At 50.4% G+C, this 27,573-nt stretch overlaps 1 protein-coding gene across 1 annotated transcript in view; it reads left to right on the top strand.

Annotated features, from left to right (window-relative positions):
* Nucleotides 1–25,971, top strand: part of PSMD1 (proteasome 26S subunit, non-ATPase 1) — a 133,497-nt gene extending 107,526 nt beyond the window's left edge. The window contains exons 19-25 of the mRNA XM_053310099.1: nucleotides 4,727–4,829; nucleotides 16,734–16,903; nucleotides 18,724–18,816; nucleotides 19,444–19,536; nucleotides 23,424–23,570; nucleotides 24,694–24,849; nucleotides 25,753–25,971. Of these exons, the coding sequence (XP_053166074.1) occupies nucleotides 4,727–4,829; nucleotides 16,734–16,903; nucleotides 18,724–18,816; nucleotides 19,444–19,536; nucleotides 23,424–23,570; nucleotides 24,694–24,840 (753 nt within the window). The 3' untranslated portion in view covers nucleotides 24,841–24,849; nucleotides 25,753–25,971. The remainder of the gene's footprint in view (nucleotides 1–4,726; nucleotides 4,830–16,733; nucleotides 16,904–18,723; nucleotides 18,817–19,443; nucleotides 19,537–23,423; nucleotides 23,571–24,693; nucleotides 24,850–25,752) is intronic.
* The last annotated feature ends 1,602 nt before the right edge of the window (nucleotides 25,972–27,573 follow it).

The following is a 27,573-nucleotide window of genomic DNA, read 5'->3' as shown; positions in this document are numbered from 1 at the left end:
CATTGCACCCAGTGAACTTGGGAGGAGGAGACCGTTGCCATGTTCTAGTGCTTGTAGCAAGTGCCCTGAGCGATTAGGTTGGGTTTGTTTAACATTCTGGTTGGCAGTTTTGTTCCCCCCCCAGCATCTGTGGAAATTGCAAGTTGAGTAGTTCTGGCCATTGTTAACCATCAGGATGGTAAAAAGCTGTAAATGAGGTGGAGTTGAATCGCTGCCTGTGTTCTCGTGTTGTCCTGGACAGCACCCAGATGGATCCCAGCCGGCGTCTTCCAAGGCTGTAAAACTTCAAAGAGCCCTGCAGTCCTGTCGGGTGGGAGAGATGGCGCCCACAGGTTTCATACCTTGTTCTAAAAATAACGTGCAGCCTGTTCTTCCCAGTTCTGGTCTGGCATATCCAGAGAGTTCAGGAGTGGCATGGGATGGTTGCCCACAAAGGGAGGGTGTCTGGAATCACAGTGGATGAAAGCAGGTAGTTGGAGGTGGCCTCACCATGATGAGAGATGTGCTTGTGTTGCCACTGCTCGTTTCAGTGGAGCATCTGCAGGAGAACTGCTTGGTGGATTTGCGTGTGTGAGTGTGTGTGGCGGGGGTCGCGGGTGGGGGGGAGATTTTCTCCTTTGACATTGGAAGGGCCAGGCCCACACTGTAGTCATAGACCCTACAAGGGGAGGGTCCGTATTTCATCAACAGCTGCCCCACCAAAAGTGAACTATACTGTGTTGACTCACTGAAATTGGAAGGGGGAGTGCTGGGTGGGTGGGTGAACTCCAGGTTCTATATGAATGTAAAAGAACTGCTGTGCTTAAGAAAGCAGAATGCTGTATTCAGCAAGTGTATTTGTACGTAGCGATTTAGTTTACTTCCAAGATCAGTTTTCAAAGATGTTAGACTTTTCTGAAGCAAGAAGGGATGAAAATTGTGGGTCCCTGTAGGAACAGAGGTGTTGACGCTGCACCTCTTGGCCATTGGCAGGGCTGCTGGACTCTCTCTGGCCAACGCTGCCCATCTGATTTCAAGCAGGGGCTCAGATACGTGTTTGTCCACCAGAGTCAAATGGCAGGACCCTGGTTTGGTCCTCTTAAGCAAAAGTGATTCCTGTCTCGGGGTTACTTCAATCAGTAATTCCCAAACTGTGTGCTGTGATAATACTGCTAGTGTGTTGTGTTGTTAAGTGTGTTAATTCAGTGCTTTAGTGAGTTCAGTGTTCCTGCTGCAGAAGAGGTTGCCTGCTATGTGTCTTCATGATTTGCCACTCTGGCTTTGCCACCTTCCAATCAGCCTCCATTGGGCACAGAGAAATCCAACACCTCTCTGCATAGAGTGTGATGGGACCCTTCAAAAAGTCCTGATGGAGAAAAACAGCAGAAGCAGCTGCCCGTTGCTTCCAGTGTGTTCTCTAATTATTTTCATCTATGTGCAGAATGAATTTTGTTGTGGGTGGCAGTATCAAGACATTGTGTGCACACATGCATTCAGAATGGGACATTCCTGATTCAACCTGAGCGGGATCTAAAATTAACTGAGCAGACATCAAAAAACTTGTGAGTGTGCGCATGCCTTAGAGGGAACAATGGTTGCATCCCTGTGTGAGTTGCTGTTCTGGGTTTGCCTCCTTTCTGTCAGGAGGCTTTTCAGTGACTCCTCCAGAAATATTGGGGGTGGCCTTCTCTGAGGTAGGTCCACATCCTAAAAACAGTTCTTTTCAATGCAATGACAATCTGTGCCTCCACTTTTCATTCCGATTGTAAGGGGCCTTAAGCTCTCAGAAGTTTGGGGAACCCCGATTTCAGGCTGAGTATCGGATGCCTTGAAACCAGCCACAGCGGATGGTCTCTTGCCTCCATGAGCAAGCATTGTTGGTGGCGGTGCTGAGCGGCTTCCACCCCGAGCTCTGTGCTGCAAGGGCCTCGCCCGGTCTCTTTGCCCCCGTCGTACACAGAGGCCTTTTGCTGTCAGACTGCAGACGCCAGCGTGAACATTAGCAGATCTGTGGAATGTCTCCCGGCTTTGTCCGTGATCTGTTGCTCTGAAGATTTGATTACGATGTGAATTCCAGATCATGGCCCATGTGGCTAGCAACTTTTTCACCAAAAGGAAATTCAGCGTTTATAGCAACTGTCAAGATTCTATAAACAATTTGAATCCACGAGTCCACAGCTCAGAGCCACAGGAATGAGGTGGCAGCACCCCAAGCAAAAGACAACCTGGTTTGAATCGTTCATCAACTGGCTGCAGCGCCTTTTGCTTCCTTGCTGGCTGGGAAGGTTCTTGCAAAGTGTTGAAAGCAGCTTCAGCACAGAGTGTCCTGCTTCACTGGAGGGTTCTGGGCCCGGCCTGCGTGTGGTCCGCCCATGCAGCAGGAGCAGAATCTGGTCTCAAGGGAAGCACTTGGCACCCAGAGAAGCTCAGTTCTTGAAAAGAGCTGTCAAAGTTTCCACTTTGAGCTGTCATTCAGCAGTCGGGATTAAGCAGGCCCGAGAGCAACTCGTGTTTTTGAGTGCTTTTTAGTTGTAGTTGTGTGTGTGGGCTTTTTGTTTAAATTGTTGTTGCCCACCCTTGTGAAGGGGTAGAGCTATTGGACTGAGTAGCTTTTAACATCGGAGTTTCTGGTATGAGTGTGTGGGTTGGGGGAGGGACATTTCACATATCTGTATACACTGCAGCTATCCATGGCTTCCAGGAACAGTCCATATTTTCAGTTACTTTATCCCTGTTAGATCCTTCTCCCTATTGTTGTCTTTTGGGGGAGACATTGAGGATGGCACTGTCGAAATTTGCCTAGAGTATACACTTGTGTGCTACAATTCATCAGGTTTCAGGCTCTTCTCCAAGTCTCTTAGTCACATATCTGAGGCCAGAAGTACATGGTGGATGTCCATGTATAATAAGATCCTGATGGGTGAGTTTGCTAAGCTAAGCAGAGTCCAGAATGGGCAACTTGCAGGAGATAGATGTTGGTTGCTTAACCTTTCTTCCACCCACTGCTTTCCCTCCTCACTAAACAGTCGTACTCCCCAGAGGACCCCAGAGGGTACACCATATGTTAGCAGATGATGTCATTCTGCCCTGGCTATGGTGGTGGTGGGTGGGAGATATGAATTGATCCTAGTGCACACCACTGGCAAATAAATGCAGTTGATAGGAAACAGGTGTCAACATTATGCAAGTCTCACTATTTTTTCTCTGTGACTTGCTGAAGGATCTGCATTTCGACAGGGCCAGATGAAACCTCACCAGCTAGGGAAGACAACCACAGATCACGTCGGGCCCATCAAGTCACCCTGGCCTCGGGGCTTTCCCCCCTCATCACAGCTTCTCCATGCTAGCTGCCTGACTCCTGTGAGGCTAATTTTGGGGAAGGACGGTGACCTGTGTGATCAGAGAGAACCCAGTAATGCCAAATGTGGTGGCTCTGAGCTCTCAAGGTCTGACCCAGGCTTCTGCAACAGATTTATTCGATTTATTCAACACACCTTTATTGAGTCCTGAAGTGGATTTGTTTGTGGCTCCCGCAGTCTGGTCTGCCTGGGCTTCACAAACCAGCTGGAGGGTATGAAGTTCCCCGATGGGACTGATCTGTAGAATGGCTTTTTCCCTCTCTCTTGAGATTGATGCCACCAAAGGCCAGAAAACTCGGCAGAAGACACCAAAGCACATACTTGAGTATCCCACTCCTTGTTGTCTGGGATTGACTTTTTGTCATTGGAAAGGTTCCGGAGCAAAGCTCCTATGCAAATGCAGACTGGGGAAGATGGGATGAGTGGAGTTGGAGCATTTGGAGACTTTGTCATTAGTTTTTAAATTAAATATATTTTTCTAAAAGAGTTCCGTTGCAGCCAGCAAAATAAAACCTTTGGTGCGTGTAAGACTGGCTTCCTTGTTTTCTTTCATCATCAGCTTTTACGGAAACACTCCTCCATTCATTATTCTAAAGCAATTCTAAACATGCAGAGGAATTGGCTTAGGAAGGAATCATATTAGCAGCTTCGGTAATTCGGTTTGATTTATAAGGAAAATTGAGTAGCGGGAGGAGTCGCATCCTGCTTCTTGGAACATACTTTCTGTCCTTGGGCAGAAATGTCCTGGCTGTCTTCATTGGCCACAGCTGGAGAAGAAAGAAATGGCGGCTATTGAGGCTGCTCCTACATACCTCTTATGCCACTCTCATTTCCACTGGCTGATGCTATCCAGTTCAGCTTAAATACTTGGTCAGATGTTTTCACCCAGCATGTAATATTTGGAAACGTACAAGGCAAATACTGCATTTATCTGAATCCAAGACTAGTTTTTCCCCAAGTTCTTTCATGTTAGAAATCAGGGTCATCATAAATTCAGTCTCCTCTTCCTTTTGGGTAAATAATGGTATAAATTAAGTGTTTAACCTTTTATTTTTTAAAGGGCTCATCTTAAATTCAGAGTCTTCTTGTATTCAGGTAAATATGGTAAATAAAAAACAGACATTTGCCACCCCCCCACCCCCACCCCAAATGTCTGCCTGTGTTATTAGACTACTTTAGATATGTGTAAACCGGTTGGTTGGTTGGTTGGTTGGAACAATTCTAGAAATATTTTATTCCTTTTATTGGAGTTGTTTGCACTGTGTCACATTGGCCTTGTGTCATCTGCTCAGCTAGTTGTGTTTAAACCTTACATCCCTTTCTCTCTCTCTCTCTCTCTCTCTCTCTCTCTCTCTCTCTCTCTCTCTCTCTCTCTCTCTCTCTCTCAGGTCAGCCAATTCAGACAGCTCTATTCCAAAGTCATCAATGATAAACACGATGATGTGATGGCCAAGTTTGGAGCGATCCTGGCCCAAGGCATATTGGATGCAGGTAATTACTGCTACCATAGTGAGTTGATGAGTTCAGTGGGCTCCTTGTTAAAACTGTGTCATGTCATTCATCTAAAAGGCTGGTTTAACACATTTAAACAAATCCAATGAATGATCCCGTTGTGTGAGGCTCTGTGCAAGGTTTTTCTTAGCCAGACTGACTTTTCACTTCTCACAAAGAACCTGCACTTTGGTCATCATTCTGTTTACCTCTGATTATTTAGGTTCAAATAAATCCTATCATGATGTCACAACAGCTCAGCCTAAAGTAGATGGAGAGGGAATGTGTGTATGTGAGTCAGCTTTCAGCAGAGATTGCTTGTGCGCGCTTGTGTGTGTGTGTGTGTGTATCATGTAGCATCTTGGCAAGCAGAAGCCCTGCAGAGTTGCTTCAGTCGAGAGCTATGAATGGATTTTCAGATGCTTCAGCATCTGAGAACTTAGATAGACACACAGTTCACCTCACCTTTAGGATGTGCATATGCCTGTAATTGCATCTTTTGTGTGCCTGATGTGCAAAACGGAGACACATTCATGTGTGCATTGTCATCCGTAGAGCAGGTACCATGGAGTTGGTGAAATGACCCCTTTGCATCCTCCTTGTGTGAGGCACGGTGGGATAGGTAATGAGCAGCGTCTGTGCAGGAGGAGGGGGATGTGGTTGTATGTACCTGCCATATGTGCCTGCACGGACACACCTTGTCCCCCTGCTCCTGAACAGAGGGGTGTGTTTCTTCCCATTATAGTACAGAAATGAAATGAAATAAAACACCCACACAGCTGCCTTCTACCGAGTCAGACCCTTGGCCGCTCCAGCTCCGTCTTGTCTACATGGACTGGCAGTGGATCCCCAGGCTGTCAGGCAGGCGTCTTTCCCGGCCCTGCCTGGAGATGCCGCCAGGGATTGAACCTGGGACCTCCTGCATAAAACGCAGGTATTCCACCCTTGGGCTCTGCCCCTCCTCCACTGTTTGCCCGCACACATGAATAGATCAATGGACAAGCCATTGCATAAACGAAGCCAGACGTTTGGACTGGCGCATCAGGCACTCTGGCTTTCAGTGAGCGACTTGCCTATTCATTGTGGGCTGAAAGCAGTGGCTGTGCTGCTGAAGCAGGAGATGTGGCGGCAAGTTCATCACCACAGGTTTCCGCTTCTCCTGAGGCTTCTTAAGATGCTCTGTTCACCTCTCTGTTCCCTTTGGTGCTGCCGCCCAACACAAAACCCTTCTTTGAGTCTGTGAGCCGTGGCGGCCGAAGCGCCAGTCAGTGCCTCTGTGGCGTTGGAATGAGCCTTGTGCACCACAGCTGGCGTAGTTGAGTGACTGATGGTGCTCTTGTAGCCCAGCACTCGGCCTTGGAGCTTTTGCATCCCGAGCGGATGTGCATCATCTCCATGTGCAAAAGACCGGAGCGTTTAGGGCTTCTGACTCCGCAAGTTACTGAATTCGTGGTGGGTGTGAGGAAGAATAGTGGAGCAGAACCAAGGAGGCCGGTGTCTTACTAATACTTCATCCTTGGAGTGTTCAGTGCTTCGGATACATTATCTCAGTAATTCTTACAAAAGCCCGGTTCCATATGGGTGGTATTGGTTGATGTTGTTGTCCTCATATTGCTGGGGCTGTAAGAGTGGCTTGCCCAAGGCTGCCCTATGGAACTGACAGCCGCTTCCGACGTCTGTGCTTTCTGGATCTGCCTGCCTACCTGAAACGGGCTAAAACACAGGCCTGATTCAGACATTGTGCTGTACGAGTGTGCAGATGCTTGTATGCTTGTGCGCATGTTTGTGAAAATGACTGTGCCTGCCTGCGTTCATTTTGGAGGTGAACCTGGATCCAGGCCCTTCAGATGCATGGTACAGAAGGGAAGTGTACTTCTGTGCCTGCGGCCAGCATAACATGTGAATGGCTGTAACTGTATACAGATCTGCACACTTAGGTTGAATATAATGTGTGACTGGGCCTACAGTGATGGTTGTGGGTGAAATGGTTTGCCCGTCTCTGCCTGCGTGCCCTGCAGAATTGGGCCAGCGTCTTTTGGTGGGAAGATGTGAGCTTCCCCAGATTTTCTGGATCTGTAAGACGATGGGGAAATTCCTTGCAAATGAGTCAATGGGTTTTTCCACCAGTTATTCCACAGTTCCATGGAGCAGTTTTGCTCTGCGTCAAAAGCAGGTTAACTGTCCGGTTGCTCCATGGGGAACACCTTGGTCGGCGTGTTGCCCCCAAGGTAGATTCCTTACTACCCACCATGTGGACAGAGTTCTGGGGTGCAAAGTTTGAATTCGGGGTGGGAGGGGGGGAGCAGGTTGTGTTACCCACCTGGCAAGGGGAGCCCCTGGTTAGCTAGCCCCAGCCAGGCACTTTGAAGTGATTTGTGGCCCTGGCAACAGCAGCCGTTTCCTGAAAGGGTGGCTTTTCCTCCAAGGGCTTCCACAAGCTTCACATGGTGGTGCACGCACAAGGCTTTGTTGCATGAAAGCTCCAATGAAGCTGCCGCTTTAGCCGTGGAGCACAGCAGTTTCTTCCGCAGAGAGAAATAGTCACTGCAAATTATCTGAGTTTGGGAGTTAGCCAAGTTTATCAGCCCCCATCTGTGAAAGAGCACCGATCCCAGACGCATCTATGGAGACTTGGTATAAGTTTTTGTTTCCATTTTTGAGGCAATGTAAGAGGAGCCAGAAGCCCACAGGGACATAGGAGGCTGCCTTCTAGGGAGTCGGACCCCTGGTCCATCCATCTCAGTGTTGTCTACACTGACTGGCAGCAGCTTCTCCGGGGTTCCAGGTGGGGGTCTCTCCCAGTGATCCCGGGATTTTCTGCATGCAAGCATGCAGATGCCCTTCCACTGAGCCAGGGCCCCACCCCCTGGGGGGAGTGTCTTGCAGCATTCGCATGTGGCCTGCTATTCAAATGCAAGCCAAGTTGCACCCTGCTTAGCAAAGGGGACAATTCATGCTCTCTGCCACGGTTCCCTCTGGCGGGAATTCCCGGATGTTGACTACAACTCCCATAATCCTTAGCCAAAAGCCATTGCAGCTGGGGATGCTGGGAGTTGTGGTGGATGGCGTCTGGGGATCCCCGCGGGAGGGAACTCTGCTCCCTGCCACAAGACCAGCTCTCCTCCTCCCCATCTAGCCCAGCATCCTGTTTCCAGCAGTGGCAAGTCTGGGAAACCGTCAGGCAGGGCAGTAAGGGAATAACTTTCCTCTGCTGCTGCCCCTCAGCAAGTGGTGCTCGGAGATAGACTGCTTCTGAACATGGAGGCTCCATATAGCCATCCTGGCTAATAGCCCTTGATAGCTCCATCCCCCATGAATATAGCCCCATCTCAGCAGCAGCTCTTCCTAAGGAGCCAGGGGAGTGCCAGACGAGGTGCAGCCACCTCTGGTTCCTGGCAGCCTGGTGGTGCCTGCTTCTCCCCTCCCGCCCTGCGTCAAGAAGAGCCGTGCTGCCTGCAGGCTGGCCATGCGTCGGGCTTTTCCTCCCCCATCATTAAGCAGCTGAGTACAGCTGCTGGGTAGGATGGAGGCCTCCTACCCAGCGGGAGCCTTGCAGGCGATCACTTCCCCGCCTCCCAAGCACGCCACCACCCAACGGGAGCGTGCTCAGCTCTCGAATGTGGGGAGGACACGCGTCCCATCCAATTAATGCTGGTGAGAACCAGCCTTATGGAGTGCAGTGATGGGAGGGGAAGTTGATTAGGAAGCGGGGAGGGGGGCTCTACATGTTCACTTGCTTGGGGCCTTCCCAAAGGCACCCAGTGGGACGCAAGATGCTGGACTAGGTGGGCTGATCCATCCAGATTCTCCTCCCATCTTAGTTAATCGCATAGTTAACCTGTGGAATTCACTGCCACAAGATGTGGTAACAGCCGCCAACCTGGAAGGTTTTAAAAGAGACTTAGACAAATTCATGGAGGGCAGGTCTGTCCATCGCTACTAGTCTGATGACTATAGGCCACTCCAGCCTCAGAGGCAAGATGCCTGTGAGTACCAGCTGCAGGTCAGCAAGAGAGAGGGCACCCTTGCCTGCGGGCTCCACAGAGGCATCTGCCGGGCCACTGTGTGAAACAGGATGCTGGCCTAGAGAGGCCTTGGGCCTGATCCAGCACGGGGCTGTTCTTATGTTCTTATCTGCAAGGGATGATGGGAAGATACCTCTCTGTCGGCGTCACGCCAAGCTCCTGCACTAAATGTAGCCCGCAGTGCAACCTCTACTTGCCCTGCGTTGAATGTCTTCTGTGACAATTGGAAACGAGGCTTCTCCTTAACAGCTCGAGTTGTTAGAAGCAACTGCAGTGACAGCGCATCAGTAATGCAGGGAGCCAGATGAGGCTCGGAGGCCTTTTGGATTTTATTGCATGCATGAATCACAGGCTGGCATCTCCTGAAATTGAGCCTGTCTCCCATTTGCTGGCATTCGGGGTGAAGCGTAATCTTCCTTCTCAAGGGGCATAGCTCAGCTTGTCCTTGCATTGTGGGAGGCAAAATGACTTGCAGCTCTCCGATGTGACTCTCTGAGGGATGTAGTGATACCCAGACCAGGTTTGGGGGGACTTGCTTCTTAGCACCTAGAAGGAAATTCTTACACCACAGTAGACTCATGTGACTTGATACCCAGAGCCATCTCAAGAGGTAATGGAGGAGAGCTGGTCTTGTGGTAGCAAGCATGACTTGTCCCCTTTGCTAAGCAGGGTCTCCTCTGGTTTGCATTTGATTGGGAGACTAGAAGTGTGAGCCCTGTAAGATATGCCCCTTAGAGGATAATGGGGCCAGTATTCCCTCTAAGGTGTGTGCACATGCGCGTGCTCATAGTGTCTGCTCAGTTAATTTTAGTTCCCACTCAGGTTGAATCAGGAAGGCCCCATCCTGAAGGCACGTGTGCACACACTGCCTTGATACTTCTGCCTAGAATGAAACTCCTTCTGCACAGAGATGAAAAGGTTTAGAAGGAACACTGGATGGGGCCGCTCTGGGAAGAGCACCTGCCTGCTTGCCTGCAGAAGGTTCCCAGTCCCCTCCCTGGCAGCATCTCCAAGACAGGGCTGAGAGAGACTTCTGCCTGCAACCTTGGAGAAGCCGCTGCCAGTCTGTATAGCCAGGGCTGCTCAACTTCGGCCCTCCTGCAGATGTTGGCCTACAACTCCTGTAATCCCTGGCTGTTGGCCGCTGTGGTTGGGGATTATGGGAGTTGTAGTCCAAAACCAGCTGGGGGGCCTAAGTTGAGCACGCCTGGTGTAGACAATATTGAGCTAGATGGACCAAGGGTCTGACTTGGTATTAGGCAACTTCCTGCGTCCCTATCACAATTTGGAAATCTGTGGAGTGGTGGCTGAACGGGGAGGTCTGGCTTCTAACATGCAATATTTTGCAGTGGTAGGGGACCCTCGACATGTATGTATCTTTCTGCTTGAGAGTTGGAGGAGTGAAAGTCATGGGCAGGTGTGTAACAGGATGCCAGGGATGGGGTGGGCAAGGCCATGGAGAAGCATAAAAGGGAGGACAAAGAGATTGTGCTGGAAACAGGAGAGGCTGGGAAGCCACTGAAGGGATCTGGAGCGGGGTGTTGCCATAGGAGAGGAGGGGATTGCTGGTGGTTGCGTTTTGGAGAGAGGTGGCAGGGACCCAGATGTGGAAGAGAGGAGGCTGCTGTAGCAGTCAAGGTGGGACATGAAGCAGAGCTTCAGCCCAGGGAATAGACCGGATTGAGCCAGTTTCTGCAATGTTTTGTGGGGAGAAGCAACATGATTCGGCAACAGAGTGAAGGTGGGCAGCAAAGGAGAGGGCAGAGAAGCAGTGGCAGTTTCTGAGCAATGTCTCTTATTTAATTGATTGTAGATATTTAAATCCTGCACTAAAATGCTCAGGCGGCTCACTACATAAAATACAGTGCCTTAAACCAGCACATCTTATGAGAACTTGGGGCAAATAATATATCCCCAATATGGTTGCAAACTCCATTTAGGCATACAACAGGCTTATAGAATGTAGCTTTCCGAGTTGCAGCATTTAGGTGTTTGACGAAGGAGAGGGCCCTTCCTTACCAGTTGGGCACAAACTAGTCTTGAGTAGGAAGTACAGTTTGTGAGCTATCCTCCTCCAGCCTGTGGCAGCAGCTAGAAAAAGAATTCTTGCGAGCAGCAGGATCGGATCCTGTGCCTTTCCTGTTCCCAGATAGGCCCAGGGGAGAATGAGCCAAGAAAAAGGGTTACTCGCCACCAGTTGCAGGGGAGTAACAGCAGGAGGGAGGGCATGTCCTCAACTCCTGCCTGTGGCTTCCAGCAGCATCTGGTGGGCCACTGTGTGAAACAGGATGCTGGACTAGATGGGCCTTCTTGGGCCTGATCCAGCAGGGCTGTTCTTAAGTTCTTATGTTCTTAGTATGGCGATCCTCTGTGTCTGAGGGCTGAGCACCATCTGCTACTACCTGGACGCCAGTTGTACATCTCCAGTGTCCAGCCCACACCAGCTGTGCTTTGAAACTCTTTAAAAATCATTTTTGCTGCCATCACCAGCTGTTTAAAGCAGACTGGTTGCCTCCTCAAGCCTGAATCCCACCCACCCCCAGTAGGTGTGGGGCATTCAGCCGTTTGAGAGAGAATCTCCTGAAGCTTTAATGAAGATCCCAAACAAGAGCCCTTTATAAAGCATGTAAGCAAGCAGGGTGTGAGTTGGGCAAGTGTAGAAAATAAAACCTCAGCATAGTCTAGTTATAGCAAAAAAGCTTGTTTTATTAGTACAAAAGAAGAGTTTATAGGCGATAAAGGAAAATAGGTGAAATAGCACAAGAAATCTAGATGGATTTCCATACCCTACAACTGTCCTTGTTCACCTGGGATTGTAACACCCATCAGGTGGATAATTCCAGTCCTGGGAGAATCTCTGACTGGGCCACTGGGCCGAATGTTAGCTGCCCACCCCCACCCCTGCTGTCCTTCCTCCTCCCTCTGGGATGTGCATCTCCTCCTTCCTCTCCCCATGCCCCATACAATCGCTGCAGCATACTGATCTTGTGCTGATAGGGGAAGGTTTTCCACCACACCTTTTGTAGCTGCCTGTCCCTCTCAAAACTATCTCCCTGGGAAATAAGGCAACTTCAGGGTGATAGTTCTTGGGAGGCACAGTTCTCTTCTGTGCATACATAAAGTGTTCTGAGACATAGAAATGGTTAAGAAGCTTTGACCGTGATCACGTCTTCCTTTCAGTACAAGAACAAAGTCCTTGGCTGAGGTTAGGGAATCTGCACGTCTCTCCAGGATGTCTCCTTGGAACTGTTGACCAGGTGTGAATTCCTGGCACAGGTACAAGGAAAGGTATACCTGGGTGCCAAGAAATGGATGCTTGCAGAGAAAAAAGTTAACTCATCAGGCTTTAAAGCAAGACTTTTGGGCTCTAGCAAGAGTAAATAGTGGTGGTTTAACCAAAATTAGGAAAGCAGGCCTGTTCTCCACAAATGCATATTTGGGATTAAGCCAGCTGCTTGAGAAATGCCAGATTTTAGCTAATCTAAGATTATAAGTATTGGGATTTTAAAAAAAAAAGTTGTGTGAAGTAAAGTCATGATAACTTTGACATGTGGTACGTAAACACAATTGAGGAAACCTTTTGCACTTGAGAGATAGAGTCAAGAGTGGTCCTTCCATGAAGTGAAGCAGTCCCCTCTTGAGGCAGATTTTTGAGGTGCCGGGCCATCTGCCATCTCCTGCTGCCCACCACCACCTGAGCAGCTCTTTGCTGGCACAGTCACTGCTCAGGCAATAGTTGCTTTTCCTTGCCACTGCTGACAGATGCACACCCTCCACTGTCTGCCTCCTTCCTTCTTTGCCCCTGGGCTGATAATGAGAAGGTGAAGGGAGCAAAAGAAGAAATGAGGAAAGGACAGAAGACACTCTATAGAGCATGGGAGGAAAGCTGGTCTATGGTTGATGGGATATACTGATGGGATCTGAGCTGTCGGTGACTGACCAGGAGAGGGGTCTTGGGGTCTTGGTGGATGGCTCGTTGAAAGTGTCGACTCAATGTGGAGCAGCTGTGGAAAAGGCCAATTCCATGCTAGGGATCATTAGGAAGGGGATTGGAAATAAAACGGCCTTTTAAAAATAAAAGAGGACATTGTAGAACTGGAAAAAGTGCAGAAGAGGGCAGCCAAGATGATCAGAGGCCTAGAGCACCTTCCTTATGAGGCAAGGCTACAACACCTGGGGCTATTTTGTTTAGAAAAAAGACGACTGTGGGGAGCCATGATAGAGGTCTGTAAAATCATGCATGGTGTGGAGAAAGTGGAGAGAGAGAAATTCTTCTCCCTCTCACATAACATTAGAATCAGGGGTCATCCCATGAAATTGATTGCCAGGAAATTTAGGACCAACAAACGGAAGTACTTTTTCACACAACGCATAATCATCTTGTGGAATTCTCTGCCACAAGATGTGGTGACAGCCAACAACCTGGATGGCTTTAAGAGGGATTTGGATAACTTCATGGAGGAGAGGTCTATCAATGGCTACTAGTCGGAGGGCTACAGGCCACCTCCAGCCTCCAAGGCAGGATGCCTCTGAGTACCAGTTTCAGGGGAGTAACAGCAGGAGAGAGGGCATGCCACCAATTGCTGTAGGCTTCCAGTGGCATCTGATGGGCCACTGTGTGAAACAGGCTGCTGGACTAGATGGGCCTTTTTGGGCCTGATCCAGCAGGGCTCTTCTTACGTTCTTATGTGGTAGTGAACATGAATTGTCCTCTTGCTAAGCAGGGTCCACTCTGTTTCTCACTTGAATGGGAGATAACCAGTGTTCCCTCTCACAGGGATTCCCAGATGTTGTTCACTACAGCTCCAAGCATCCCCAACTGCAGTGACCTTTGGCTGCGGATTATGGGAGTTGTAGTCCCCCACATCTGTGAATTCCTGTTAGAGGGAACACTGGAGATGACATGTGTGAGCACTGCGTGATCTTCCCCTTGGGGATGGGACCGCTCTGGGAAGAACATCTGCATGCAAAAGGTTCCAAGTTCCCTCCCTGGCAGCATCTCCAAGATAAGGCTGAGAGAGACTCCAGCCTGTAACCTCGGAGAAGCCGCTGCCAGTCTGTGCAGACAATACTGAACTAGATGGACTAGGGGTCTGGCTCAGTAGAAAGCAGCTTCCTAACATCTGTAGTATGCCAATGCCTTTTCCACATCGCCCTGTAACTGCTGCTTTAAAAAAGGGAAAGGTGGGGAGTGGCATTGGGCACCCTGCAGAGAGAGAGAGAGAGAGAGAGAGAGCGCTTGAGTGGGAGGGAGGAAGAGTGAGCGGTTGGGGGCAAGAGTGAGAGTGGGTGGGCAGGGGTGGGTGGGTGGGTGGGGCTTGCCATTTGTGGGCTGGGAAGCCATGATCTTCAGCAGTCAAGTGTGTGTTGCTGTGGAGTTTGACCACTGCGTGCCAATTTCTTTCTACACCTTGCAAATTCAGAATTTCCCAGAACATGATGGTGACTTCTCTTCCGGCACAATCAGGGCCTTTGGTAAGCTTGCAGCGGCAGGTTTGCTCCAGGTGCCTGTTCATAGCTGAGGGACGCTGCTGCTGTGGCCTTGCAGTTCTCCCACAGAAATGGTGGCTGGAACCTGCTTGCCTCTTCACCAGATTAGGAGGTCCCCTGCCCTGGCCTTGTCAACAGTAAATCAGTGTGCCTGTTGCTCTCTTCAGCTCCATCTACTGAGCAGATTGGAGTGCTGAGAATCAGATTAACACCTTCTCACTCCCTTTATGGGCCTAACTGTTATCCTCGGCTTCAAGCTGGATGCTTCTGCATTGCATCAAGCTGATGAGCTGCTTTGATCTGTGCTCTGCAGGGATGAAATTAAGGGGTTTGGTTATCCAGCAGGCTTAACTCTGCTGCTGATCTTTATAAATCATAGGAAGAGGAAGCAGATCCTGCAGCAGGCTGTAGGTGGAGGCAATGTGAACTCTTCAGGCCTTTCCATAGAGGACTTGTCAGACGATGCAGGAAGGTCAGTGGGAGTGGTGGGGAGGAGAACAGAGACATTATTCCAGCCACAGTGGAAGAGGGAAGCAGGATTTTGGGTTGGGGGGCAGAATAGAAAATGGAGCAGAGAGAGAAGGTGGAAGTGCAGATGACCAGATATCTTCATACTAGCTAAATGGAGTATCTCTATTCAGCTGCAGTGTGTCTTTTATGTACCAGACGCTGCCAGGGACAAACAAGCAGGCATGGCAGTTGCCTCGTGCCCTGCTTGTAGACATCATAGAACCGTCTGGCTGGCTACTGTTGGAAACTGGGTGGCCTTGATGTGCCCTTGGACTGATCCATCGGGGCTGCTCTTCCATGATGCACCTGGTGAAACTCTTTTGTTGCTTGGCTGGTTGAGAAGCGGCTGGCTTCCAGAATGGGTTGCATGCTCACTGTGGTTGGTTCAATTTTGGTAACCTATTGTTTGTCCCACCTACCACTGACTATCAGTGGCTACTAGTCTGGTGGCTATAAGCCACCTCCAGCCTCAGAAGCAAGAGGCCTCTGAATACCGGTTGCAGGGGAGCAGCAGCAGGAGAGAGAGCATGCCTTCACCTCTTGCCTATGGGCTTCTCAGGGGCATCTGGTGGGCCACTGGGATAAACAGGGTGCTGAACTACCGTGTTTCCCCCAAAATAAGACAGTGTCTTATATTAATTTTAGGCCCAAAAAATGCACTAGGGCTTATTTTCGCGTAGGTCTTATTTTGCTGACATGCCCGCCTCATAGGAACAATGGACGTTGCCTTCTACTGAGTCAGATGCTTGGTCCATCTAGCTCAGTACTGTTTACACAGACTGGTAGCATCTTCTCCAAGGTTTCAGGCAGGAGTCACTCTTGGAGGTGCTGCCAGGGAAGGAACTTGGGACTTTCTGCATGCAAAGCAGTACTCTAGCGAATGTAGTCAATGAGTGACAGGAATGCCCACTGCAATACCCTGGTTCCTTCCAAAGGGCCATAGGAATGCATGGAATTTCCAAATGGCTGTTAGCCATTCAGAAATTCAATATATTCCATAGCCATTTGGAATGAGGAACATAGGAAGCTGCCTTATACAGAGTCAATCCATTGGTCCAGTTAGCTCAGTATTGTCTGCACAGACTGGCAGCAGCTTCTCCAAGGTTGCAAGCAAGAGTCTCTCTCAGCCCTCTCTTGGAAGATCCAGGGAGAGAACTGGGAACCTTCTGCATGCCAGGTTCTCAACCGCCCGCTCCCAAGGGTTTTTGCCCACTTGATGAGGTCGTTGTAGAGGGCTCTGCTTCATGTGCCGACAGTGAGGGAGGCTCGGCTGTCGTGCACGTGGGACAGGGCCTTTTCAGCTCTTGCCCCCAGACTTTGGAATGCTCTCTTGGTGGGCCTCAGTCTCCATCACAGTTTTCAGAAAGCAAGTGAGATCATGGCTTTTTACCCAGGCTTCTAAATGAGTGTTGTTTTTGTTGCTGCTGCTCTGTATTTTATAGTTCTATTGTGTATGTTTTTTAAACTTCTTAATTAGATGTGTGTATTCTATTTCAATTTTATATTTTATTGTGTAGCTTTTATACTTTTATATTGTTTTAAATGTTTTGTAAACCGCCTTGGGATTGTTTTAATGAAAGGCAGTATATAAATTTAAGGATAAATAAATAAAAATGTAGGTGCTCTTCCCAGGGGGCTCCACCCCCAAGGGTATCTCTTACAGTGCTCACACATGTAGCCTCCCAGTCAAATACAAACCAGGGTGGACCCTGCTTAGCAAAGGGGACAATTCATGCTTGCTACCACGAGACCAGCTCTCACCCCTCCTTGGTGTGGTGCTGCCGTAAACCCTCTTAAGTCTTTGGACCAGGTGGGGCTGTGAGTCCGGGCAATCATCGCTTCACTTTCTTTCTTTCTTTTTTTAATGATTTCTCTCCAGGTGGGCACAACGTCACTATTTCTCTGCAGTCGAGGACTGGGCACACACACATGCCTTCAGTGGTTGGAGTTCTGGTCTTCACCCAGTTCTGGTTCTGGTTCCCTCTCTCCCACTTCTTGTCGCTGGCTTTCACCCCAACCTGCGTCATTGGCCTTAACAAGGACCTCAAGGTGCGTGCTGCAGGGCTGAAGCCATCACGCGGGGCTCTGAGCAGCAGTCTGGCTGCTCGATGGCATAAATATCCCGTGTCTCTTTGGTAGCTCTTGAACCCACTGGCATCTTTAACCTAAACAGCTCCTCTCCCTGCTTCTGTATTGCCCTTTCTAAGAGATTTGTGGAGTGCAGTGATCCTCGGTTTCCATAAGTGGATGCCCGCAGGCAGCGAGTGCAGCACCCCGTCAGCACTCAGAAAGGCTAATCTTTCACCTAGGAGAACATCTTGTCTTCCTCTTCCACCTCTCTTTCTCATGTTCATGCTATGGAAAACATGATCAGAATTTGCTTCAGCCAATGGGCATGAGGAGAAGGGAGCCTAACATGGCAATGTCGGGAAAGCGATTGTAAATCAGCAAGTTTGTGGTAGTTTGTTTAAGAGTCAGAGGGGGCAGCGAGTTGGGACAGGTTCTGAAGCTGGCCTTTTTCCAAGAGGAGGGGGGAAAGACAAACTGGACTGTGGGAGCTGGAATTTCATTCTTCGCCTCCTCCTGAAGAGAGGGGGACTGTCTCAATGGCAACTGAGGAAAAATAGCTTGCTGGCTTAGAGAGGAGCGGTGGCTCTTTGACAGATACAGCTGTGAAATTTGCATAGTCTTCCTAATGCCATCCTCGGATGCAGTCCTCCGCTTTCCTTCTTACAAGAGGCAGGATCAGGTGCTCCGGATCTGCCCTGTTTTTGCAATTGCATCACCAGTCTTCTCTGCATATCAACTTTCATTAAGTGCATTTATTTATTTGGTCTCTGTGGCTGCAGAGATGAGACTGAGATTGTATAAATGGTGTCTGGTCAAAACTTATTCTAGAAAGAAATTGTGCTGCACACAGAAAACTAGCAAGTCAAGGCGAAGGTTGGGCTGCAATCAGCCGTCACTCATCCTGACAAGCCGGGGTGGGGGGCAAATGGGGAGAGATGGGAGAGCGAGGCGCAACCAGAGCTGCCGGGAACTGGAGGCAGTTATGCCTCGTTATCCCCCCCCCCACTCCACCCCCAGCTGGTCAGGATGTGCCACTGCTGGCTAGAATCCTTGCAGGGGGCATTGAGTCTTGCCACCAGCACTCGTAAGTGATGTGGTCTGGAAGCAGGCTTCCACATCCTGCACATTCCCACATCTGCTCTCTGTGGGAATCAGGCCTTAAAATATCGGACATCAGCAGTAAGTATAGCAACATTTTACTGCAAATGGTTTTGTGCACGTGTCAGGTCAGCATCTGATTCTAATTGCAAAACAGCACAGTTGAAGGGGCTGAGTGATGGAGAGAGACATACGAAGCTTGTGGGGTTTTAACAGGTAGCAGGTCTGGGAATTAGGTGACTACCAGAACCGTAAGGACCAGTGACTTGCTGCATTTTTTTAAAAGGCTGAGATTCTGAGGATGCTGTATGCTGTGCCCATTGCCAGACCCCATGCTTTCTGTCTGCACAGCCCTGCCTTATACGCACGACTTGCCCAGACATCGTTAAAATGTAAAAAGAAGGAAACCAAGCAGAGAGTAAACAATCTGCTCTGCTGTGCAGTAGATGGAGAAAATGAAAATGCCTCACCAGGGCTAAATTGCCTCCTAATGGAATAATAATGTTTCAGTGGAACATGTGCCTTTTTGTGACTCCAAAGCTTCCGGAGAGTGCCAAGGGAGAAATGTGGATGCCTGACATGATTTGTGTGAGTCTCCCCACTTGCACACCTCATGAAGCAGCTGCTTTGCTCTCTGGTTTCTGCCCTCAGCATTTTCTTGGCTTGTAATGGTGCCCTCCCCCACTTTCTCCTCTTTGCAGATGCCAAAAGTGCAGTACAGATCCAACGTCAAACCCTCCACCTTTGCCTACCCAGCTCCTTTGGAGGTGCCGAAGGAGAAGGAGAAAGAAAAGGTTTGTGCACCCCATCAAGCTCTGGAAACCCCCACTTGTTGCACAGTGGCCAGGGAGAGGGTCTTCAGAGCACGAATGTTGTAGGAGAAACATTTAGCATTGTTTTTTATGGGGGATCATTCATATGCAACCAGGGCGGACCCTGCTTAGCTAATGGGACGAGTCATGCTTTTGGCCACCAGACCAACTCTCCTCTCCTCCTCTGGCTCTTCCAGTCAGCCTCCCTGGGCAGCTGCATGTGGCTCATTCTGCTGTCTCTGCATCAGGTCTGATGAGGTTCTTCACACTGTCTGGCAGCAGAAGAGGCTGCTTATTCTTCCTGCCTGTTCTAGGTTAGCTTCCTTTCCAGCAGGAGCACACCCAGTACCTTGTGCAGAGAGAGGAGAGCCAGTCCTCCTGGGGTGGATGACTTATTTCCCCCTCTTGAACGCAAACCGTTCTGGGTGCAAGTGTGAGTCTCAGTTCAGCTCTCAGAAGTTGGGGGAAGCAGCCAGTGGGCCACGCCACCATCCAGTTGGGCCTCTGGGGACGCAAGGTGCCTGCATTTAGTGGGCCTGTCCCAACTGGAGAGCTGCGTCTGGCTGCTGACTCACTTTTCTGAAAGCCCCTCTTGGTTGTGCTTCTCAGGTTTCTACTGCTGTGCTGTCCATCACTGCAAAGGCCAAGAAGAAGGAGAAAGAGAAGGAGAAAGAGAAAAAGGAGGAGGAGAAGATGGAAGTGGTGGGTATGATCTCTGAGCATCTGAAATACTGTCCAGGAATACAGTGACAGGATGTTAGCATAGTAAAAACCTTCACGGTCACCTCTTCTAGCCATCAGCAGTGGCCACCCTCTAGGCTTAAATCATGCCTGGGACAGAGTCCCTCTGTGCTCTCCCTCTCTGAGTTCCTGAGGGAGTAACAATGACCTCCGCGTCCATTTGGTTTTAGTCAACTAGTGAAACATTAGATTAATCCAGATTAGCTTTAGGTAGCCAAGAGGGCAAAGGCACTACCTTACTATGAATTGTATAGGGCTTCAAAAGGAGGAGTAGAATTTATTCCTAGAAGTTCTTCATAGAGGTGTTGAACTCATGAAGCCTGTTTCTGCTGGGCCAGCTTGTTGGCTCTATATAGTCCAGTGCTGGCTGCTCTGATTGGCAGCAGCTATCCACGGTTTCGGGGGTGGTGGTGGTGTCTTCCCTTGCCATACCTGGAGCTGCCAGGTATTGACCCCAGGATTTTTACAAAGAGAGCAGGTGCTCTGCCTATGACTCCTTCACCAAGACAGTGTTCATGCTTCACAGTGAGAGAGAAATGCTGCCTTTCCTAGGAACATAGGAAGCTGCCATATACTGAGTCAGACCATTGGTCTATCCAGCTCAGTATTGTCTACACAGACTGGTAGCGGCTTCTCCAAGGTTGCAGGCAGGAGTCTCTCTCAGCCCTATCTTGGAGATGCTGCCAGGGAGGGAACTTGAAACCTTCTGCTCTTCCCAGAGCGGCCACATCCCCTGAGGGGAATATCTTACAGTGTTCACACTTCTAGTCTCCCTTTCATCTGCAACCAGGGTGGACCCTGCTTAGCTAAGGGAACAAGTCATGCTTGCTGCCACAAGACCAGCTTTCCTCCTGTAAATGAGCAGTTGCTTTCATAATCAGTCCATCACCATGTAAATAATTTTTCTGCTATATATGGTTTTTTGCTAAGCCATCAAGTCAGAAAAGTTGGCACCCTTTTTTTAAACTGGTTTTCTTTTCGTTTTTTAATGTGGCATTGAAGCCTGTTTTGAACTGAAGGTCCAAACCCTTCAACTTTATAGCAATAAAAACTCAGGAGGAAAATCATTCTGTGCATAAAGAGAGGAGCGAAGGATGCTGGCATTTCTGCCCTGCCCCCTTTCCTTTTCCCTTTCTTTTAATTTTAATAAAGGGATGCTGATCCCTCCTTTCAACCAAAGGTTTCCAGTTCTGCTCTCAAAGAAAAGAATGAGATGGTTTTAAAATGGGTTAGAGCAATGTTAAAACACCCGACGCTAAACACAGCAATAGCACACAGGCAAAAACAGACCTGGGCTGTAACATGCTAGCAAGATTTTAGCTGCCTTCTGAATGCAACAGTCTTAGAACGGATTCGGTCAGGGTGATTCTCGCCTGTATCTTGGTGGTTTTTACAGAAACCACATGATGGGATGCCGGTCACAAAAGCTTATCCAAAAGACTGCCCTGCTTTGCCCAACCTGCCGGAAACGATCTGGCTTGTTGAGACTGTGGTGTCTGGACTCCGTCAAGCATGCAGAGGGACATAGAGGCATACCTGTGGGCAAGAGGAGGCAGAAGTACCCCACTCCCTGCGCCTGGGCCTGGCTCGCTCGTCCCCTCCTTCTGCAAACACCTGGCCCTTGGTGGGGGCCCCACAACTCCGGGCCAAACAAGCTGGAGCCAGGGCAGAGAGGGTGGAAGTGACGGTGGCAGCGGGTCAAGGCTGGTTTTAGCTGTGCCATTCTGGGCTGGCAGCAGAGGGGAAAGAGTGCTGGAACCTGGCGAGGAGGTGGCAGCTGCAGAGACATTACTTTGAGGAGGAGAAAGGTTGCCTTGGTGCCATCGTGGCCGCCTGGCCTGGAGTGAATCCTGTAGGCCGGAAGAGCAGCCCAGCCAAAAGAGAGGTTGGCCCCCTCTTTGGTCAATTTGAAGGTTCTCTTTTTTTTGTATGTTCCCTGGATATTCTTTTCATGTGGTAGAACTGGTCAAGGACACTGATTTCGCCAAGAGGGTAGAGCGTTGCTGGTAGTGTCTGCCTTTAAACAGATTGCGGCACATAAAATGTATGGAATTTGCTGTTGGAAGTGATGGCTTTAAAAGGAATTGGACAAATTCATGGTGGAGGATTGGCTCGTCAGCAGCCTTTAGGCATGAATGGAGCCTCCATGCTCAGAGGCCGTGTACCTCTGCATTTCAGGTGCCGAGGAACTAGCAGCGGGGTGGGGCGGGGGGGCTTCTGCCTTCCTGTCCTGTTGTGGCGGCTTCCTGGAAGCATCTGGCTTGGAAACAAGATGCTGGGCTAGATGGACCAGCTGTGCTCTCATCCAGCAGGACTGCTCCAGTGGCCTCACCTTGGGGCTGTGGGGAGCCTTTCCCCTTCCCTTGCAGCACACAGCTTGGGTCACTGGAGTCCTCTGCTCGGCAGGTGCTTCAGTTTATCGTCTCAGATTTGGGGCACTCGGATGGGGGGAAATCTAACCTACTGCGCCTTGCTTTGGAGCCGGGAAGTTGGGCTTGGCAGAAATAATACTTAGCAATTACAGAGTGTTGAAAGGACTACAGCTCCCACCATCCCTGACTGTTGACCACTGTGGCTGCGGATGATGGGGATTGTAGTCCAGCAGCTGCTGGAGGGCTGAAGTTGTGCAACCCCAACTGACAATAACCCTTGCAGCAACCCCATAGGTAGGGCACTATTATTACTCCGTTGTGGTGGAGGCTGAGACCGAGGGGGAAGCAGGGACCGCCTAGTGAGTTCACGGGTGTGCCTTTGAACCAGGTTCTTGCTGGCTTGCAGCCTCTGACCAGACAGCCGTTCTTCCCAGCCGTCGGGGGACTCACAGCTGCCTTCTTGTGTTGTCAAGACACGTGAGGAAGCAGCATATACCTGGCGGGCGGGGGGGAGAGGAAAACATGACGCACACCCAGAGGTATTTTAACAAGGCTACGAAAGGCTTTCATCAGGCTGCCCGCGTGTCGGGGGGGAGGGGGGGCAGGAGCAGAATGTACCTGAAATAGCCTCCACGTGGCTATCAATCCCAGCCGATTGCTCGCCGTTGCCATCTTGCAAGACAGCTTTATAGCTCATGAAAATACCATCGTTGAGTTTGGAACGGGGTGGATTAAGTTCCGCAATAAAATAAAAACATTATTATGGCCTTACTGTTGAGTTCATAGAGCCGCTGAGCTCCAGCAGATCAAGCAGGTAGTCAAGCATCAGCTCCTGCTTGGCTGTCCTGGGGATGCTGCATCCACCCCCACCCCCACCGCCCGTGGCTTGCAGGGGCTGCTGCTGCTCCCCAACTCCGGGCGGCCACTTGCCTGCAGTGTTCTAGCAGGCCCAGCCGCCAGCACCAGGGCGTCACGATGAGCTGTAGTTTGCAGAGAAGAGGAGGAAGGGCAAGGCCATGAGGGCCATGGAGGGTGAGTCCAGAAATAACACCTGATCAGGATGGCTAGGTGGAACCTCCATGTCCAGACACAGTATATGTCCAAATGCCATATGCCGGGGAGCAGCAGCAGGGAAGAGCACTTACCTTCATGGCCTGCTCGTGAGCTTCTGAGGGGCATCTCTTTGGCCACCGTGAGAAATAAGCTGCCAGACTTGGTGTGTCTTTGGTCTGATCCAGCAAGAGCAGTGAGAAAGACGCATCAGGCCTGCTCTGGCCCGTCCTGCTATCTCTAGGCCCTCTTCTGAGCTGGGGATGTCAGAAGGGGGCTCCACGCAGGCCAAGGCCAGGCTCTGCAGAGGAAGAGGCTGGTCCCCAACGGGATGGGGAAAGTGTTGCCATGCCTTGATTCCAGCCCTGAGTTCTGTCAGCTCAAGTGTGTGGCCTCTCTCCCTCCCCACTCCTTGCTCCCACATAGGACGAAACTGAGAAGAAGGAAGAGAAGGAGAAAAAGAAAGAGCCCGAGCCGTCCTTCCAGCTTCTCGACAACCCGGCCCGGGTGATGCCTGCCCAGCTCAAGGTCCTCACCATGCCAGAGAGCTGCCGATACCACCCGTTCAAGACCGTAAGTCTGGCTCTTCTCTTGGGCAAGGCCTGCTGGTCTCCCCTGACCGCCCTGCTCCTCCCCCAAAGCATCCGTCTGCTGTGAGAGGAATCCAGTTTGAATGACACGTCACTGGAAGGCCTGTGGGGAGTGGGATACACTTGCAGCAGTGATGGGGCAGTTGGTAGGACTGGCCCCCATGTCTGGGCTTGGGGCAGAAAATCCCTGTTTCTACCCCACTCTTGACGTGGGGTGGAATCTCTGTGTCTCCCGCTTTGCTGCCCTTAATGACCTTCAGAATCTGTTTGAGGGCAGGCACTTGGGGAGCGGCCTGATGCCCGGCCAAGCCATTGGTCCGTCTAGTCTAGAGTGGGCTGCTCTGACTGGCAGCAGCAGCTCTCCAGAGTTCCACGCTGGGGTCTTTCCCAGCCCCACCTGGGGATTGAATCTGGGCCCTTCTGCATCCAAGCATGTGCTCTGCCCCACAGCTGTGGACTCATCCCAACCTCACGGTAGTCTCCCTCCCTCCCTCCCTCCCTTCACATCATAGGGCCACTCAGTGCTTCAATTACAGGAGATCTTGCTGCATTGGTGGGGGGCGGGGCGGCAGCGAGAGAGCCCCCTTACCTTTCTTCCAGTCCCCTCAGCTCCTGCCTGTGGAAGCCTACAGAAAGCACCACAATACAGCTAAAACGAGAAGAAAGGGTGTCGGGCTTGTGGATTTAATTATGGCCTCTCCCCCGCCCCACGTACACACTCACCCACCAGCACCACCACCATTTCCCCATAATTCTGGCAACTAGCAATGAGGAGGCTGCAGCCACTCTGCCCCGCTGCTTGCTGACACCCTTGGAGTGGCTGAAAAGCCTCTAGCCCCAGCCAACCTCAGCCTGACTCTGCCAGGCAGCATGCTAAATGGTGAGGCTCTTTGGCATCAGCCAACTCAACTTGGCGGCAGCAATAGTAGAAAAGAAATGGGCAGGGGACCACTGCCCCCCCCCCCAACTAGCCTGTTTTGTGGCACCACTCTCTCTCGAACTGGGCATGGACTCCACGGCCAGTGATGCAGTCCTGGATGTAGAGTCAGGGGCAGGAGTGTGCTGAGGGCCCCCGTGGCTGACCTGGTGCTTCTGCTTTTCTCCAGCTTTCCATTGGTGGCATCATGGTCTTGAAAGACACCAGCGAGGACACCGAGGAGCTGGTGGAACCTGTGGCAGCTCACGGGCCAAAGATCGAGGAGGAGGAACAGGAGCCCGAGCCCCCTGAGCCTTTTGAGTACATTGACGATTAGGGCCGGCAGGTACGTAAGGCAGAGGAGGAATCCCATGCAAGTCTGTGACTGAGGAAGTCTGTGACTGAGGAAGCTTCCCTCCCAAAAAGCTGTCTGTCAGGAGTCTAAAACAAAATTTTAAAAAACCAGAAGCACCTCCAGGGCTCCCCACGTGAACTATGGAGGCCTTTGTGACTGGGGGTAATGGGAGTTGTAGTCCAACACCATCTGGGGTCCCAAGCTGGAGAACCCCCGACTTGAGTGATGGAGGTCGTTCTCACAACCAGCTCTATCCGGGCTGCCACAGCCTACCCACGTAGAGCTGGTCGTGGGGAGGGCCAGGATCAGTCCCAATCCTGGCACTCCTCAGATGGGTAGCCCAGGTTGAAACCCAGGCTAAAAATTAGGAAGGACGGTGTGCATGTGCCCTCCTCTCTCACCGCCTGGTCATGTGGACACTCAGGCCATGGAGCCGGGCAGAAGGAGCGCCCAGCAGCAGCAAAATCCCCAATGCGTTGTGGGATGCAGGAGGACCCAGCCTGCCTTTCCCCCTCACCGCTCCTGGAGTGCTCGCACACCAGTCCTGTGGGCAGGTGGTGCTTTGGAGCCCGGGAGCAGCTCCAGTCGGGTGGGGCAAGGCTGGCAGACTCTGGCCTCCTCCCCCACAGGCCTACCCAGCCTCAGCCTCGTGTGTCATGTGAACAGGCGTATCCACGTGTTGCAAACCAGTTGGAAGGTCAGAGCTGGTGAGGCCCAAGGCCCTCGCACTGGTTCCTCTGACCCCCAGCAGATTTCAGAGCTTTTTTGGGAGAGGTTTGCTGTGGTTCCCTCTGAGCAGGGCCGGGCCTGCCCCTCTCCACTCCCTGGAGAAGCCTCACATGCAAGCGTCACGCCTGCTCCCCTCCTCATCTCCTCTCTCCTTTCCTCCTCTAGGGCCATGGCCCCCGCAGGCAGCTTGGCTTGACGTCTGATGGCGGAAACCTGCCAGAAGGGAGTCCCTGCTGCAGCCCAGTGCATGTGCTTGCTGACTGGCAGCCGGCAGGCCACGTTTTATGGTCGACCAAGAGAGAACGAACAATATATGCTCTTTCATGTACTCTTTCACAGGCAACTGGTTTTCAAAATAAATAAATTAAAATCTCCAGATGGCAACTTTTGACTTGTTTCCTCTTCACAGATTGGGAGTTTATCAGAAATGCTCAGGGCCTGATCCAGCTGAGGAAAGTTTCTCATTAGCACCTGCTTGTTCCTGTTGAGAGCTGCAGCTGCACTGCATTAATACACTTTCTGTCCTGCCCTAGTTTTAAGGTTCATCTCTTTTCATGTTCCTGGCACAGAGAAGTTTGGCTCAAGCGGTATTCCTGGTTTGCACACATACAGGGTTCCCTCTAACAACGATTCCCAGGTGTTGTTGACTACAACTCCCAGCATCCCCAGCTGCAATGGTCTTTGGCTGGGGATTATGGGAGTTGTAGTCAACAACACCTGGGAATCCCTATTAGAGGGGACACTGCACACATAGCATCCTCTGAATCTGGACTGTTGAGAGCCAAGCCAGGCAGGCAGAGAATGAAGGGTAGCTGCCCAGACATTTTCCAGGTCTCCAAGGGCCTCTTTATTGAGCTTCCTATCTTGTATGGCTGTTACAGCTCTTCCAGGGAGCAACTCTATGCTCTGTGATATGATATTGCTATGAAATGGGATGGCCCTGCCCCAGAGGGCCTTAAAGGAATTCTAAGCCCTGTACAAAGAAGGGCTGTACAAAGAAGCAACAGAAGAAGAAACAGGCAAGGTTCTAACCAAACTATGCCAGCAAATTTGGAGAACAACACAGTGGCCAACAGACTGGAAGAGGTCAGTCTACATACCCATACCAAAGAAAGGAGACTTAACAGATTGCGCAAACACCACCGCACAATATCCTTAACTGCACATGCTAGCAAAATAATGCTCAGGATCATCCAACACAGATTAGAGCCCTACGTGGAAAATGAAATGCCAGATGTTCAAGCTGGTTTCAGAAAAGGCATAGGAACAAGAGACATCATTGCTGATGCATGCTGGATAATTGAGAAAGCCAAAGAATACCAGAAAGAAGTCAATATGTGCTTTATTGACTACAGAAAAGCCTTCGATTGTGTGGACCATGTCAAGTTGTGGAATATCCTTAGGAGAATGAGTGTCCCAGAACATCTCATTGTTCTCGTGAGAAACCTATACACAGGACAGGAAGCCACAGTCCAGACGGAACATGGTGAAACAGACTGGTTCCAGATCGGCAAAGGAGTAAGACAAGGCTGCATGCTTTCTCCTTCTTTATTCACCTTATATGCTGAACATATACTGAGAGAAGCTGGATTGGAAGAAGATGAAAGTGGTTTTAAAGTTGGAGGAAGAAACATCAATAAGCTGCGCTATGCTGATGACACAACAACAGATATTTATATACCGCTTTTCAACTAAAGTTTCCAAAGCGGTTTACATAGAAAAAAAACAAATAAATAAGATGGATCCCTGTCCCCAAAAGAAACATAAGATAGACACCAGCAACAGTCACTGGAGGTACTGTGCTGTGAATGGATGGGGCCAGAAAAAGACGGGTACTAATGACAACGGGTACTGTTGTCATTAGTAATGACGACGGGTACTAATGACAACCAGCCTCAGAATTTATAATGAAGACATTGAAGTGGTGGATAGCTTCTGCCTTTCAGGATCATCCATAAACAGTCAAGGTCCTGCAGTTAAAAAATA

This window comes from Hemicordylus capensis, chromosome 3, assembly GCF_027244095.1.
Source record: "Hemicordylus capensis ecotype Gifberg chromosome 3, rHemCap1.1.pri, whole genome shotgun sequence".
Taxonomy (NCBI): domain Eukaryota; kingdom Metazoa; phylum Chordata; class Lepidosauria; order Squamata; family Cordylidae; genus Hemicordylus; species Hemicordylus capensis.
Note: the sequence above shows the minus strand (reverse complement) of the source record. Positions and strands in the feature narration are given on the sequence as shown.